The 17269-nt window shown below is 31.7% G+C and overlaps 1 protein-coding gene and 1 non-coding gene across 2 annotated transcripts; one reads left to right on the plus strand and one right to left on the minus strand.

The window, feature by feature from the left end:
- Positions 1–6363: 6363 nt before the first annotated feature.
- On the minus strand, positions 6364–6454 carry LOC148761952 (small nucleolar RNA snoR8a). Its single transcript, XR_016027261.1, has one exon. It is a non-coding gene; the product is annotated as a small nucleolar RNA snoR8a (small nucleolar RNA).
- A 5839-nt stretch (positions 6455–12293) lies between these two features.
- On the plus strand, positions 12294–17037 carry LOC18595137 (uncharacterized). Its single transcript, XM_018122669.2, has 6 exons — positions 12294–13379; positions 13525–13593; positions 14381–15439; positions 16163–16297; positions 16422–16543; positions 16633–17037. The coding sequence occupies exons 1-6, from the start codon at positions 12315–12317 to the stop codon at positions 17000–17002; spliced, it is 2820 nt and encodes a 939-aa protein (XP_017978158.1). The 5' UTR covers positions 12294–12314; the 3' UTR covers positions 17003–17037.
- Positions 17038–17269: the final 232 nt, after the last annotated feature.

Here is a 17269-nt window from a genome sequence, read left to right on the forward strand (position 1 = left end):
TGTTAGGAATCAAATGATAATAGGATTATATTAAGAATTTAATGTTGTTGTTTAGTGTATATTGTTAGTGATAGAGAGGAACTCAAGCTATGCCAAGTGATTGGATTATGAAATGGTAAGCTTCTTAATACTATTATATTAAGAAAACGAGCCCTTGTTTTTTATCTGATCCTTTTATTCTCCTTTGGCCAGAAGTGATGTGCATTCTCAAACTAGTGAACTTGGCAAATAAGTGACTGTTTTCCTGTATGAGTAATGAACTTGAGCTCTTAACTTTATAAATCCTAAACACCTTTAAATGACAAGTGAGCAGTAACTGTATAAATTCACTTTGAATTAGCGATACATCTAAAACTGATAAGTTTTTATAGATAATGCTCTAATAGCCTCGTGTGTTGCATTGTCTTAACAACTAAGTCTTTAAGCAAACATTGGAAAGTTTAGATCTTGAAACTTTAAAATACAAGGTGTAGCCAAAAATCTAATGATAGGTGCGAGCTTTATAGGATGAGAAAGGGCTTCTCCGACTTTAATATGTGCCCAAAAAACATAATATTAGTGACAGGCTTCGTATGATCTATATTATTTGATTAGTTTTAGATATCATATCATCTTTTGTGTCCTTATTTTCTAATTTTTGCAATGTGAAACTTAGATGATTAGATAACCGTCGGATTCAAGCATATGGGGTAGTGAGTGAGCCCTCTAAGTGTTACTTGCTAAATTATCAAGACAATTGCTTTAAATTTTTTTTAAATTTAGCAAAGGAAGCATGCAAGTGCACATGGTCAACAAGTAGTATAGTAATAAGAAAGTATTGTTTCCCAAGAGAGTTGGTTTAATAATTATTTCTAAGTACTAACATTAGAACAAACCAATTTTATCCAAGCAAATCAAGATTTAAAAATAAAACTTCAATTAACTATCTAAAATTAGACTCAAGTTTGCAAGTAAAATTTAATGAATCTTCAATGGACTAGAATCTAGGATCATGACTTCATTCCACATTTCACTTGGTTTATTAGTTCTGTAAGTACTCAATTTAATGGGGTGATGCTAGTCTAGAATCCTAATGCTTGTACAATCCTACATCTAGGTGTTTGTACAATGCCTAAATTAGCCAAGTCTCTATATGTCTCTAGGATTCAATTAAATTAGGCTCTTTACGCACAATTTCTACTTAGACTATATGTGGCTTCTAGGCATATGTTTACCCTAGTTGCTAATCAAGGCACTTTGTCAAGCCTCATTTAGATACCACACTCATTGAATTGGTGATCAAGCAATCAATGGTCAAGAAATTTCTGATTTGAATAAACATCAACATACCTATTCTAAATAAGTAAAAGAGGAACAATAAATCCAAGTTACATGTGGAAATCCATCAAAATCCTAAATAAAAGCTATTTAGCTCATCATATTTACAGCAAAGTTTAATATTCTCAGAACATAAATCATTTTTACAATAAAAGGTAGACAGAAAGATAAAACTAGAAAGATAAATGAGCTGATGCAGCTGATTGTGGCCCCAAAATCCTTGATTTCTCCCCTTTCTTTTTTTGTAGAAAGCTCTCTTTTTTCCTTTTGCTGAAAGCTGCTATCGTTCTTCCCCCCCCCCCCCCCCCCCTCCCTTTTTAGCACTAAAAAAAGCCTATTTAAATTTCTCCATGTAGCCCTCTAATTTAAAAGATCGAAGGGTGTAAAATTCTCTTTATTTTACGTGTCGGCGTTGGATACATGGTGCCGTGGCTTCTGTTTGTAGGCATGCTGGTGCTGACCAGGATGGTGCTGAATGCTGGGAGCCTAGTACTGCAGTGCCGTGCTTGTTGTTTCCATGCTTTGCTTCTTCTAGCTTAGCTTTAGTGCTATCCCTTACTGCAGTTTAGTCACTTCCTATATGATTTTGGTCACAATCTGCTCAAAACTAGATGAAGTGATCAACACAAAAGTTGTAAGTCTTTCTCTTAGCTTTCTGGTGATAAAAAAGCACAGCGATCGGGCATCAGCAACTCGAGTTACGTTTAAAAAACCGCAACATGCTCGGCACACATCTGCACCAACCCCCCCTTGCACAACTCATTACAACTTCAGCCCTTTTTCATTCATAGACTTTCAAAACAAAGAGCTAAATCAATAGCAACTAAAATTAAAACATTTTAACACATAAATGGATTAAAATAACTAAAATTTAATTGACTCGACATGCTTTTATTTAATTAAAGAAAAATAACTAAAACAATCTAAACTACTCCTAAAACTCAAGAACTTGGTCATTTTAGCACTTAAAATATGACAAGATAACTCTATGTAATAGAGTTATCACTAAGTCGGTAATAAATGTACTTGTCTTCTTCCGATGCTTTTGATTGTTAAATTTTACTTTATAAAACAAAAATTTAACAACCATTTTTTTGTCAAAATACTTGGAAAGTCCCTGTACTAAGGCATTTTATTCAATTTAGTCCCTCTACTCAAAATCGTAATAATTTAGTCACTCGATTTTAGAAATTACTTCAATTTAATCCCTCCCCTAACTGCATCTAATTTTACAGTTAAAAAAAATGATGTTAGCATTGACGTGACACTGACATGGCACCAACATAATGACGTGACATGTCATGTGACACTAACATGATGACGTGACATGTAATGTGACACTAATATGATAATGTGACAATGCCGAAGTTGTAGACACTATTTTTTAGTTTTATTTTTTAAATTTAATTTTGTTATTTATTTATTTTAATATGATTATTATTGCCATAGTTTTATTTTTATTTGCTATTATTTTCAATTTTACTTTAGTTTTCTTTTTATTTGCATTTGGGCTTCCCAAGTCTTTAATGATTTTGGGTTTTGCTTAGGACTACATTAAGAGATTATTGGGCTCAAAGACCAGGCTTAGTGTCTGAGTCTATTAATAAAAACAGGCCCAATGTGATTAAAACTGAGCTAAAATGGATCAAACTATGAAAACAGGATTAAATCAATAAATCAGGATTAAAGCCAATTAAGATAAAGAACCTTCTAGAAGCATGAAGAACAAAAGTAAAATAAAATGAAAAGAAAATAGGCAAAAAACCAGCTTAGCAGGGTGCTAGATACGAAAAATTCGCGTCTAGTAATAACTTCACAATGCTAGAGATAACAGGTGGCTGCATCCCCATCATCGAAAGGCAGCTTTACTTTTCCTAAATCAAGAAAAGGGGCCAAACTCCAAAGAGAAAAGCCCTAGATAAAAACCCCAAAAATCCCAATTTCAAGAACGCTAGATCCGACTTCAAAAAAGAAATCCCTAGCAGCTAACTAAAACCCTAAAAACCTTTGCTAAAAAATAGTAAAATCCCTACAAAAAAGAAAAGCCCTAGTTTCTACCAGTAGGCAAATGCCACAACCAAAAGCAACAAAAAATACCAAAAGGAAAACCAAAAAACTCTCAAAACTGAAAGCCAATATGCACAAAGATGAAGATTTTGAACATGGATTTGGTCGGGGAGTGATTGTGAAGGTTGAGTGAAGGTCCTAATAGTGTGAGATAAAGAAAAGGTGAGCATTTTTGGGATGAATGTTAGGTTGCACAGCAAGGGTGAAAATCAGAATAGGAGACTAGCGGAGGTGTATGGCAGTGAAAGAAAGGGGAGAGCAAACGGTGGTGAGAAAGTGAAGGAAGGGGTTGAGGTTTCTATGTAGAGAGAAGAAGGAGGAGCTAGTTGTAAAGAGAGAAAGTGAAGAAGGAAACTAGGTAGAGAAGAGAAAAAAAATGACTTATATACTTAGGGCTTAGAGGCAAAATGGTGTAGTTTTGGGAGGATTCAAAAGACTCTTCCCAGGTGCTTGAAATGGTGTCATTGTGGAACTTAGGGAAGACTACTAAAATGGGTTGTGCCAAACCCAGTGGGTGCTATTAGGTTCATTGGAGGTATGGACTCTTTTGGACTTGATTGTTTGGCTTATTTTATTGGACTAAGTTATATTGTTTTTTTTATATAATTAAGGGAGAGGAGATTTGAACCCTATTCTTGAGGCAAGAGGATTATGTACCAACTAATGAGCTAAATGCTCAAGTGTGACTAAATTATATTGTTATTTATGTTTGTTAGGCCATTTAACTTGTTAGTTTAATTTTAATTAGGGTTTATTATTTAAAAGGTTTGTTTTTAATTTTATTTAAAATTAATGAGTATAATAATATTAACAATAATGAATATAATAATAATAATAACTAAGAATATATATAAAAGAAAATTATATGTAGAAAAATAATAGATAAATATTTTTAAAAAATTTTAAATATAATAAAAACAAAATATTTAGTAAACAACTTTATAGATTTAGGTAGATAAAACATAAAAAAATGAAAAAAGAAAATATGATATAATATAAAATTATAAATATAAAAATATAATGGTTGTTTTGGATCAATTCCGATGATTGAATTTCATCCGAAAAGGTAAAGAGTTGCTATTTTCAGGATGACTTACCTAGGAACGGAATTCAATTAGGATTTCCTCCGAAGTGTCAGGATAAATCCTAATTTTGTATTTCAATATTGTGATTAATTCAAGAAATTACCTTAAAATTCATAAAGATATAAATTCATATAATGTTCTATCTAAATTAAATCGATATAGTTATTTAATCAATTTAAACAATTATTGCAAATAAAAGATTAGTTGTTTATTCAAAAAAATAATAGTTCAATAAAATAAAACAATATTGACACATAATATTAATTAAAAATTATTGATTTAAATTAAATCTTTCATTAAAATATATATAGTGGAAATAAATAAAGTATTTAATTGTATTAAACTATTAAATATATATATTGTAATGAATAAAATTATATTTGTTAACGTGCTCATGTGACATCATTCATAATTTTATTTTGGCATAGCATACAATATGTTTATTGTGCTAATAGGATAGGAACCCCGATGATGGTATTTTCTCAAAGGAGTTGTAGAGATAAGTTCTTCCAGGGACATCTCTACGTGAGGAAAACTTTGAAACTTCACCAAAGCATTGGGATAGTCTACAAATAATTTTTCGATATAAGGTTTTTGCTTCTCATTATTTAAAATTGGTAAATCATGACATTATTTTATAACTGCATCATGTGCATCCGTAAAATCAAATAAAATACTTTAATTTGCTAAAAAAATAAAGAATAAAATAAACAAACAAAGATTAAGGAAACATAAGAATGAAAACAAAAGTTAAGGTTAATATATGATAACATATGATTAAATGACACCGTTTGTAGAATGGGCGACACAATGGTGCTAATCATTCCCTGTGCATAACCATACTTCCGAACCCAACTCTAAAAATCTAAAGTCCAAGTTATCGTTCTTTCGATAGATCTAAAATCAATTTAGGACTTTGTTGAGAAGAAAAAATTTAATAGGTGGCCAATCATACCTAGATAAAAAAATTGGTGACGACTCTTAATTTTTTCACGTCTAGCAATTGGGTTCATGGACCTGCATGTTACGACAGACGTGTTGGTGCCACGTGAGAGATTAAAAAAATTTTCAAAAATAAATTCGTGCCACATCATAAGGACTAAATTGAACAAAAATATATAGTACAAGGACTAAATTGAATAAAATTGAGATGTTAAGGGACTAGATTGAGAAAAATTTTGAAAAATACAAATATTTAAGTAGATGATAGATATACTTATTAATAAGCTAAATATTTAAGTGTAAAAGATTTATGGTATTAAAAAATATATAAATAATTTCTTACTTGATTATTTGATTCTAAAATATGTACATTAATTTAATTTCTTTGCAAAAATTAAGTTTGAATTCTCCTTATATAAAAAAAATTTGAATAGAATGTCATACTTAAAGCCAAATTTAGATGAATAACTTATATTATGTTGGAATAAAATAATATAAAAAACTAAATAAATTCTTTTTTCTTCTATTTATAATAGTATAAAAATTTAAAATTTATTTGACTTAGTTTTAAACTTGAGCTGAATTCAAATTAGCAAAATAAGTTGAATTAGTTACAACTTTCACAGTTTACAAATACCTATTCTTTTGAAATTATTAAACCCTTACTTAATTTACCTTTTATTTAAATTTACTCAAAGTTTCTTATAAAATGATTTCATTTAATTTTAAATACCACAATTAAATTTTGCTAAATTTAAATTTAAATTATTAATTTGGATCTACAAAAAATTTGTAAATACAAAATAAAATGATGCAAATATTTATAATTATATTTAACTCTATCAGCCATCAATGTAGTCTTTAATCTAGAAAATTTCAACCTAAAAAATATAACATGAAATATTAAACAAAATAAAAACATATAAAATAAATAAATAATTGAAGAAGTGGAGTAGCTCAATTCAATGGGTGTAATGAGAGGTTTGTCATTCCAAATTAAGCTAGTTAAAATGAAGAATTATTTTTATAATCATCGCTAACTCCATATCTCTGTTCTTCATTTTTTAAAAGAAAAAACTAAATCAACATATTTTGCTAATTTGAGTTCAGTTCAAGTTAAAAACTAAGTCAAATAAATTTTAAATTTTGAATCTATTATAAATAGAAAAAAATAATTTATTTAATCTTTTTATATAATTTTATTCCAATATAATGCAAGTTATTCATTTAAATTTGACTTTAGGTATGAAATCTTTTTTGAATTTTTTTTATATTTATTTTGATTTCCTAACACTAAAATAAACATAAATATTTTTTTATATATATAACATTTTCCTAGAATGATTACATTAAACCAAAAATACATTTTAACTAAACAAAATGAGATAGACCCAAAACCAACTACAACGTGCCCGCAAATAAAAAGGAAAAGTTTTACCTTTCTGAGCTAAGATTGACGCAATTTCACAGACCCCATAGAAGACCCAAGTTTGCTGCACCAGACTTGCTTCCCAAGGTCCACAATGCCGCGCTCAAAACGCACCGTGTTGGTGCTCGTATGACCACTTCAAGTGACACCGTTTAGAGCCAAACTTGCTCTTCCTTCCTTTCCCCAAAATGACCCCGTTTAGTGAACCCCAAACCTAGTTATAAAAACTTTCTTTTCTCCTTCTTCCCTCATTTTTCCTCTTCATCTTCTCTCTATAATGCCACTCTCTCTATCTTCTCTCTAAACCCCAAGGCCCAAAGCCCTTCCTCACCCTTCACTCTCCCTTTTCTCACCAACCCTAGAACTTCCCTTACCGCTAGCTCAATCACAAAACCCCTCCAATCACTTAGTTTGTAAATAATCCCTTTTTCTCTCTTACATTACCAGGCCTCCCTTTTACTCCCACAATCCTTTCCCCATAAAACCCATTTCCCAAATCTTTCTTTTTGTAAAGATTGGCTTTTGATTTTTCTATGCCTTTTTCTTTATTGGTTGTGCTTTTCTTGATTTAGTTTTTGATTGTGGCTAGAGTATATAACTGATAGAAACTAGGGTTTTTTGGTTACTGGTTTCTTTAGTTTTGAAAAATCGAATTTATTTTTGTTTCCCTTCAGTTTTTTTTGTTTTCTTTTTTTATTTTTTGAATCCCCTCTTTTGGTTTTGCCATTCGGCCTCCCTTTCAATGAATTTCAAGCGTTCTTATAGAACTCGATTGTCTAAATTTTTGGACAATCCAAAAGTGAAATCATGCTCTTTTGAGCATGATTTCACAAGACTCCGAGCAAAAGCAGATCAGGGGGTGGCAGCCAGAGATGACCTCGTCCCCCAAATTTGGCTATTCAAGGGGCATTAAATGCCCCATGCAGTTGGTGATAATTAGAAGAGTTGGTAGGGTGGCCAAGGTTTGAGGGAGGCTAAGCACCGCGCAAAATTTCTTCAAATTATTTTTATTTTTTTCTTTTTATCTTTTAAATTTTTTTATTTTTTTATTAATTTTTATTATATATATTTTTTATTTGGGATAGGTGTGTACATCTATTTGCACAACATAACATTATCATCCAACTACAATAGAAAACACTAAAAAGGGTGTAAACAACTGTAGACTGATTGTCCAATTTGCACAAAATGAATGATTAGTAGGTTTCTACCTTGGTAGTTGGTCAAAGAAAACTTACACACAAAAATATGATATTTTCAGAATGAATCAAACAAATTTTGCTAGGGAGTCGACAAATGCATTGTCTCTCCGTGAACAAATTCGACATCACCAATGGTATTATTCTAGCAATCAATTTCTTCGAGAATGTACCATTTCTTTGAGGAGGCAAATAATTGGAGTGCTTGTTTGGTCTCCAGCGATGATGAGAAATGAAATAGTCATTCCCCAACCAAATATATCATAAATTCTCTAATTTTGAAAAAAAAAAAATTATTCATTTCGGGACCAATAGATACAATGGACCTAAAAATTTCTAATTAATTAATACTAGGAATTTAAAATCATAGTGGCTAGCTAGATAGGAAATTAAAATCCTATCTGCTGTTGAGGGAGTTTGATTTATGTTTTTTTTTTTTTTACATTAGAATCAAGCTTAGGTTATTATGTGCCATTGAATGTGGAAGCGCAAAGTTCCTAATGGGATCCTACTTTGTTAGAATGTAGCATTGGCGGAAAACCTAATTTACTATAAATTAAAGGAAAATCGTAGTGGTGACAGCAGATAGGATGGTGTATTGGATGAAATGTCGAGTTAAATATCAGCAATTAGTGCCTGAAACCGGAAACCAAGATGACTTGAGAACACAACCATGAAATATTTATGTCCCATAATCCCACCCCATCGAAGAAACTAAATAAATAAAGATAGAAAGGCACGGAAATTTGCATAAATATGTAGTTTCTGAATTATTTGCATGATCTCTTCATCAGAAAGCAGTCTCAGAAAAATGTCAGCGTTATAGGTGTTGCTTTGATTTAGAATGCCTTAATGCGATTGAGAATTGGGTTTATTACATGCTATTTACTTAAAAAACAAAACCATCTTTAAGTAATATTCTTTTTGAGATTTGGGAAAAAGCTTGCTAGGAGTTCTCTCTCTCTCTCTCTCTCTCTTAAGGGTTGTGTGTGCTTTATCTTGCTAATATTCTGGCACTTGTTATCCTCAGAAAGGCAAAGGTTAGCTATGTCTTCAATATGTTTTATCACAAGGAGATTGATTCTTCATCATGAGTTTGAGGATCTATAATTGGCTATATATGAAGTTGGTTTAAATACTTGTGAGTTGTTTTGACTATACTAAGACAGTTGACTAAAATCTTTCAAAGGGGAATTTTAGGGGAGTCTATTCAGCAAACTAAGCAGTTGGAGTTTGGCTTTAATATGAAGATATTTAGGTAAATATGCAGTAGTCATTTGGCTTGAATATGAAAATAACTAAGTGATTTCGAAAAGTTTTATTATAAATAACATGACAATAGATGCACTTAAGTACTTGTTTCAATGATAAGTGCATATATCCCCTGTTAAAAGAGCTGAATTCAAATTACTCTCCTCAAATCAAAATAAAATAAAATATGATAATAGATGGTTGTGCCTTCAATGCCTTTGAATGGTTTATGTTGCTGGAATTAAAACAAACTTTTTTGATGGGCTTAGTGCAGATGAATCTGGTACACCTTAGGGCTTAGTATACTAAATTAAACCACGCTATATTTCTCAAAACAGGCATTACTAGCCCCTTCCTAAGTCCATCCATTCAAGTAGTAGTGATATCTACAAATGGTTCTAAAGCATACCTAGAGTATTGCTGGAATACTGATCTGTTTGGTATTTCATTTTTTCTTGATGTTTTTAATTTTAATTGACAATCATAAATCTAGTTGACAATTTGAGCTCAGTTTCCATGGTAATTTAAAATACTGTAAATTGTGGTTCTGGCATAGGAAGAATAACCAAGAATTTGCTCATAAGATAATTTAATGAGGTAAGGTCATTTTTCTCTTTCTATTAGTATATCTTCAATATTCCTGACATGTACCATCTTTGCAATTAATTGATAACATGATTCATAGTGCATAATTTGTACTACCTAAAGAATTTCTCTGTGTATTTGAGTGGAAAGCTAAATTGGGCTGTGCCTTTCAAAAATTCATGCACGAAGTGAGGAGTAGAATCTTATTAACATGTAATTCCAATACAGTGAACATGGTGATTTCTATGTTAATAGTTATTTCTATTTTAGTTTGATTTCTATGTGGAACATGATGGGCTCTTTCTTTTTTCCTCTCCTTCTGTTTTTCTCATGGAATGATATGAATCAATGTCATAATATTAGTTGGAGCTACGATCTTAATAAAGCTGCATAGAACTTTGTGATAGCTATGCTTTCTGACCCCTCTTTCCCTTACTATTCTCCAGGTTGATCTACATGAGCCAGTGTCTCATTTCTTAGATGCTGCCTCGAGATTGGGCATGTGTAGCTTTATGCGATATGAATCGTAGATGATTAGACAAACTTTGCATCCAAGTAAATTCTTTGTCTTTTGCTTTTTCAGGAGTTCATCCATGATGCTGGAAGGTACAATGTTATTTGGGTTAAGTGGTGCATTGGTTATCTCACAGATGATGACTTTTTTATTTTTTGGCAACAACTTTTTTTTTTTTCTCCAGGTGCTGTTGAGCGTAAACTTTTACACAGCCTTCAGTTGATTTTCATCAAAGATAAGCAAAACATATTAATAATAAAGAGCTCCAATGGGAATTCTTGGGCACGTGTATGTGTATATAATTTGGAAGCCTGATATCTAAGTTATGTCCCAGAATTACCTCTTGCATTGTTGTAGAAATACTCGAATTTTCTGGTAGAGGATGTGATTGTATCTTCTATGTAATTTATTAGTGTATTACCTCAAATTATTTTTGCTTTACAAGCTCTTTGTCGACAAATTCTGTGCTTTTTCATTTGAAGCTGTATATTTATCCCTAGTATACCTTTGAGTTGAATGACCATATATTTGTCCACTGTTGCTGGAAAGAATACTTATAAATTATAGTTATATAGTTATTTGTTCATGTTATTTCATAGCTTGTCTAACCAAGAAGCAAATCCTTATGAGTTTTCCTTTATAAGAAAAAAGATGGAAGACTAAATAGGGCATGGATAGAAATTGCAAGAAATGATTGTACTTTTATTGACTTATTTAGGACATTCAATCATATATATATATATATATATATATATTATGAACTCTGAAGCGTTGCCAATTAATGAGCTTGTTTGAGCAAGTCCACGTAGCAGCACAAGTCTTTTTAACAATTTTTTCATTTTTGATACATATACCTTTCTTAATGATTAGAGTAATTGAAATTTTTGTTTAAAAGGGAAGAAAGGGGATTCCAAATTTAAAATTTTTATCTTTTTAAAACCCAATAAGGAAAGCAAGGTTGAGTATCTTTAAAGTGATTTGGTTTCAAAATGTTTGAGGTCCTTGTTGCTTTTCTTCTTTTGTAAACAAAACACCCTCACTTGCTAAACTAAAGTGGGAATCCATTCAGTATGGTGCGCCTAGAACATTGAATATCAATGCTGCTTCTACCTGGCTTAGATGAAGCATATACCTTTTTACAGATTTAGAGAAATTGAAACTTAAGTTCAAAGTAAAGGTAAAAAACAAAAGGATTCCAAACTTAAAACTTTTATCCTCTTAAAAATCAATAAGTAGAGCAAGGTTGATTATTTATAAAGTGATTTGATTCTAAAATGCTTGAGGTCCTTGGTGTTTTTCTTCTTTTGTAAACAAAACTAAAGTGGGAATCAATTGAGAACAATTTATTGAAATGGGTATATTTATGCCACCAATGGTATTCTACTTCAAAGTTATATCTATCATGTCTTCTTTTTATCTTTCTTAATATCTATCATTTTACATAAAAATTAAAAGAATAAATCTATACTGGTACAATTAAGGTCCTTTGAAAAACCAATAAATGGGCAAGGTTGATTTTTTTTTTTTTTGGTTTTGAAAAAAGTGATTTTCCAAAGTGCATAAGGTCCCTGATGCTTTTCTATATATCTACAGTTTTAGATTCAAAATTGTGGTATTGGCATCTTTGATAGTCACATTTGGAATGAAAATGTAGCAATTAAAAGAAGTATTTTATCCTTAATGATGAGTAAATTTTTTGTTTTCAAAGACAAAGAGAATAATGTTCTTTCCTTGTTTAAATAGAGAGAAAAAAAAAAAAACAATGTTGACAGGGCATGAAGCATATGCCATTTTCTTGTGTTTGTTTCAAAGGCTTGAGGGAATCTTTGTTTAGCTTTCATATTTAAACACCCTTTTCCCATCAAGAGGCTATTGGTCATCTCTCTCTCTTCATCTACCAAAATTTCTTTCTTTCTTTGTTTGAGATGGATATCAAACCCTTGCTTCATGAACACCACTTGCTCTATGATGATTACAGTGAATCAAAGGAACTTTGTAATATATGCAATCAGAAAATGGATGGTTTGGCCTATTGTTGTGAAAGATGCAAGTTTTGGTTACATAATTCCTGCGTTCATCGGCAGCTACCTCCTCAGATAAGTGCACATCCTTTCCATTCCCAACACAAACTTAGTCTCTTATGGTCAAATCACATAGATTACATATGTGCTAAATGTTTCAATCTTTCTCGAGGCCATAGATACCATTGCAAAGATTGTGATTTTAGCCTCGAGTATCCGTGTGCTTTTTCAATCAATGATGCGATAAATAGACTCAATGATGAGACACCCAAAACAGTTGGTCGTTTCAACAAGTCGTTGACCCTCTTTAACTATAGGGGAGTGAGAAAGTATGAGTATATATGTAGTTGGTGTGAGATGCATCTATCTGGAATGTCCTATGGTTGTCTTGATGAAGGTGTTTATATCTGGTTCCACGATTCCTGCCTAATCCACATGCCTAGCATAATCTTCAAACACCCATTTCATCCATCACACCCTCTTCCATTACGCAACATTTACATTGATAATAGGTTGTGCAATGCTTGCAACCTACCAATATGGGAGTTCAGAAAAGCCTATTGTTGTAGAAAATGTGAATTCCACCTTCATGTTCATTGTGCTAAATTACGACCCAGTCTCAAGGTTGAGTTACATGAGCATGATCTTACTTTTTTTCGAATAAAAACTAATACAGCTACCCACCTATGCAGGCTATGTGGTTTTAGTTTTGATGCTATAGGGATTGAAAGTGCCTTTTATCGTTGTGTTCAGTGTAATTTCAATTACCATTTCAAATGTCTCACAATACCACATTTTACTTCACACAAGTATCATAGGCATGATCTCATGCTTATTGATTCATTTATAGAAGATGATTCTAAGGAATGTTACTGTGATATATGTGAAGAAGAAAGAAAACCCAAGCATCGTGTTTATTGTTGCAAGAAATGCAAATTTGTTGCTCATATCGAATGTGCACTCAAAAAGGTAAGAAGACATTTACTCTCTCTCTCTCTCTAAAGAAATTTACTAAATACTTTTTTCATTAGATAAACTATTAATTATTTGATCCTAGGTAACATATCATGTGCCCCTCAGAAAAATTTTGATGCTAATATTTTCACTTCCCCAGTTTGCAGATATGAAACTTGACCAAGGTTCGACTTCTAGTTTGTTGGATAGCGAAGCTTCAATGTCGAAGGTGATGGAATTGGGTCTTCGGTATTGATATTATTGTGATATTTTCACTTGCCAATATTTTTTTTGAAGTTTAAATCACTTTAGGTCTTTTATAATTCCTTGGATTTATATATTATAAAGATTTTTTAGTAATAAACACTATTTATGTTTTTGAATAAAATTCAATGAAAAAAAACTAAAAAATGTAAATAATATAGGTAAGAAACCTCTAGTTATATAGTAGTATTCAAAATTAATCTGGAGACGGCTTTAGTGAAAATATTGAATGTTGAATAAAATAAAAACACAAACGCGTATCATGTTTATTTATGAATGTATATATTTGATTATTTAATTATTGCTTCCATATTCTAGTTTTATCTTAAATTTTCTTCTTTTTTTTTTTACTTTTTAAACAAAAATAAAGAGTAAATTTTACTATTAATCCTGATCTATTGTTATATTTCGTTTTCATTTGTCCATTTTGAATATGTTACAATTCCATCTGTATATTAACATGTCAATAAAATATAGATGGAACTAGCAGCGTAAGTTCCACATATATGTCCAATTATGTGAATGTAGTCACATGGACATAAATATAAAGCATAGATGGAAAATCCCTTCTATATTTAATAGTATATTGATGGATAGATGACAATAAAATAAATTCAAAAAGCATAGGTGAAAAAAATTGAGTTTGTTTAGTCAAAAATGTAAATAAAATATTATGACAATGTTACAAAATAAGGATGCACTTAAAAATGGAAGAAGATTAATAATTTTCTTCACTCGCTGTGGTTGTGCAGGTGCAAATTGAACATTTTGATCATCTACATCTCTTGAGCTATAATGAGGCTATTGAACAGAATGAAAATCTCCTTTGCAATGCTTGTCGTCAGGAAATTTTTGATCAACACTATGCTTGCGAAGATTGCAAATACTACTTACATGAAATGTGCACTACATTGTCATATGAGGTGTCACACCCTCTTCATCACCAGCATCCTCTCAAACTCTTCACGGATATAGTTGAATTTACATGTCATGGATGTAGGGATCATTCTGGTGGGTTTGCTTACATGTGCCTTCCATGTGATTTCCAACTTGATGTGAAATGTGCTACCTCTCCAATCCTACCTAAAAATGAGAGGCAAAAGCTTAAAGAGATGGAGAAAGTTTCCAAGGTGTGCCCTTTCAATCAAAATCATAAGCTAGACTTCTTCAACCATAGACCTGATCTCAAAGATTTGGCTTTGGCATGCGATGCTTGCAAGCTACCAATCTTGGGTCCTGGTTATACATGTCGTGACTGCTTCAATGTCAAAATTCATGAATCTTGTCTTGCACTTATGCGGGAGATGCAACTCACCTTTCATCCATTACACCCCCTTTATCCACAAATCGGCGATTGGGAAAATTGTTCTGCCTGTAGATTTAAAATCATTGAAAGAATCGGTTATAGTTGTCGGCAGTGTGATTTCCACCTTCATCTTCATTGTGCTAATTCCCTGAAGTTGGCCTTAAAAATTAAGTCTCACATGCATAATCTTTATTATTTTGGACCAGATTATGAGAAATCCTACCATTTATGTAACAAATGCAAAAGTTACATTGGTAAGGAACCTTTCTATTATTGCGTGGAGTGCAATATGAATTTGCACTTAAAATGTGTTCCCATACCATGTTCAGTTAAATCCAAATGTCACATGCATCATTTGACTCTTAAAAATCATTTTGTGGAAGATGATTCTGGAGAATACTATTGCGACATTTGCGAAGAAGAAAGGAACTCAAAAAATCATTGCTATCATTGTGAAGAGTGTGCTGGATTATTTGTTGCTCACATCGAGTGCGTGCTTCTTCCTGTAAGTTTATAACTATCATTTTCTTTGTAGAATTTTTCTATACCACAATATTGAATTTTTTGAAGGAAAATAAGAATCTAAATTACACATACACATCACATGATCCTATCCACCACCTTTTTGATTGATTGGATTTTATTACTGGTCAAAGCACCTCATGGGTCCCTATACTATAGATATTTTATCAATTTAGTCTATCTACCCAAAACTGATTAATTTAGTCCTTATAATGTGAGATTTTATGCAATTTGAGTTCTTTTATTTAACTCCGTCCAAATTAACCATTAGTAGTGTTGACATGACACTAAACATGTCAGATAAAAAAAAAATTGCCCACGTGGCATTTTTTTCTTCTCTCATTTGTTCAAATCTATATTGTTTTAAGCCTACTATTGAAAGCACCTTTAGTTTTTATTTTCATTTTCCTTCTTTCCTTCTCTCTAGCTTTCTTCTCTCTCTTCCTTGCCCTTTTCTCTCTAGATTCCGACGTCCAAATCTAAATTTTGATTGTAGGTCACTATTGGTAGGAAAATCTAATAAAAAATATCAAAAAAATTTATTATTCTCACATTCTTTCCCTTAATTAGGATAATTTTTTCATAATCTATCTTGATTTTCCTAGATCTAAAATCATAAACTTGTAAAACTGAAACTTGTTTCTTTCCACCGCTGATGTCCTTGACTTGGTGCTAATGTTCACAGGGTTGTGTTTTCATGTTGTAGGAATTTGAATTTGCAGATCGAAATGTCCATGAATTTTCCAACATTCAAGATGTAAACTCACCTATTGATAAGTCCTCCATGGATAAGTTGCTTTCCGAGCCCCATGCTGAAGTTTACTTAAACCAAAATAGAGAGGTAGTTAAGTCCTTTATATGTTCATTTCAAAGATCTCATCTTTTATGCGAAAATGAATTTTATATTACAAATAGTTGAATGGAAGAAAAGTTTCAAGATTTTATGGATGTCATTGTTGTTGCAGAAGTATTGGGTGGATAAAAAGTTACACAAATACTGCTTCATGTTGTTTGCAAGAGATTTTTCAATCACTTGGGCAGAAGACCATCGCTATTGGCGTTGGTCATACCAAAGAGAAAGAAATAGGTTAGCGTAGATTTATTATCCATTTAGAATCCTTACTTCATAGTTCTAGCTCGACAACCTTCCTAATCCACAAGCTTTTGATTTTGCAGTGATGTGTTGATTGATGTTGCCGAACTTCTAGATGTGTGTTGGCTAGAAATGCATGTGAGTATCAATGTAAAAAAGCTTTCAGCAAAAACTTTGTATGGAGTTGTGTTTGTGTTTAAGTTGACAGATAAAGCATATGGATGGGGTATTCCAGTGACCTTTGGATTCACTCTTCCCAATGGGTACAAGGTTGAACACAAGGAAATTTTGATGACCAAGCCGATAGGAGTATGGACAGAAATCCATATCGGAGAATTTACAACTTCATCCGAAATTGTTGGAGAATTAGATATTTACTGTCACGAATATGATAAATTATTTTGGAAGGGAGGACTTGTTGTTAAAGGAGTTACTATTCTGCCAAAGAACTAAGTTATAAATTAGTATGTTCTCATAATAAATATGAAAGTACTGTAGGTTTTTTATTTGTTCATGATCCTATAAATTCCAAAATGACATAAACTTGAAAGGAACCAACTCAGCCAATTATCACCTCAAGACTTATGCCAGCTTTTTGGTTTTTATTATATAATATAGGTTCAATGCTAAATGTAGCAAACGTGCCCATTGATTTTTTTGGTATTTTTTATTAGATTTTCCAATCGCTAATGACTTGTGGCCAATGGTCAAAATTTGAAA

This window comes from Theobroma cacao, chromosome 6 (genome assembly GCF_053813885.1).
Source record: "Theobroma cacao isolate CCN51 chromosome 6, ASM5381388v1, whole genome shotgun sequence".
In the NCBI taxonomy this organism is placed as follows: domain Eukaryota; kingdom Viridiplantae; phylum Streptophyta; class Magnoliopsida; order Malvales; family Malvaceae; genus Theobroma; species Theobroma cacao.

Excerpts from the sequence above, each read along its gene's own strand:
- LOC18595137 (XM_018122669.2), top strand. The coding sequence starts at position 12,315 with ATGGATATCAAACCCTTGCTTCATGAACACCACTTGCTCTATGATGAT. Across the intron at positions 13,380-13,524 it reads TCGAATGTGCACTCAAAAAG|TTTGCAGATATGAAACTTGA; the intron begins GTAAGAAGACAT and ends TCACTTCCCCAG. Across the intron at positions 13,594-14,380 it reads GCGAAGCTTCAATGTCGAAG|GTGCAAATTGAACATTTTGA; the intron begins GTGATGGAATTG and ends GTGGTTGTGCAG.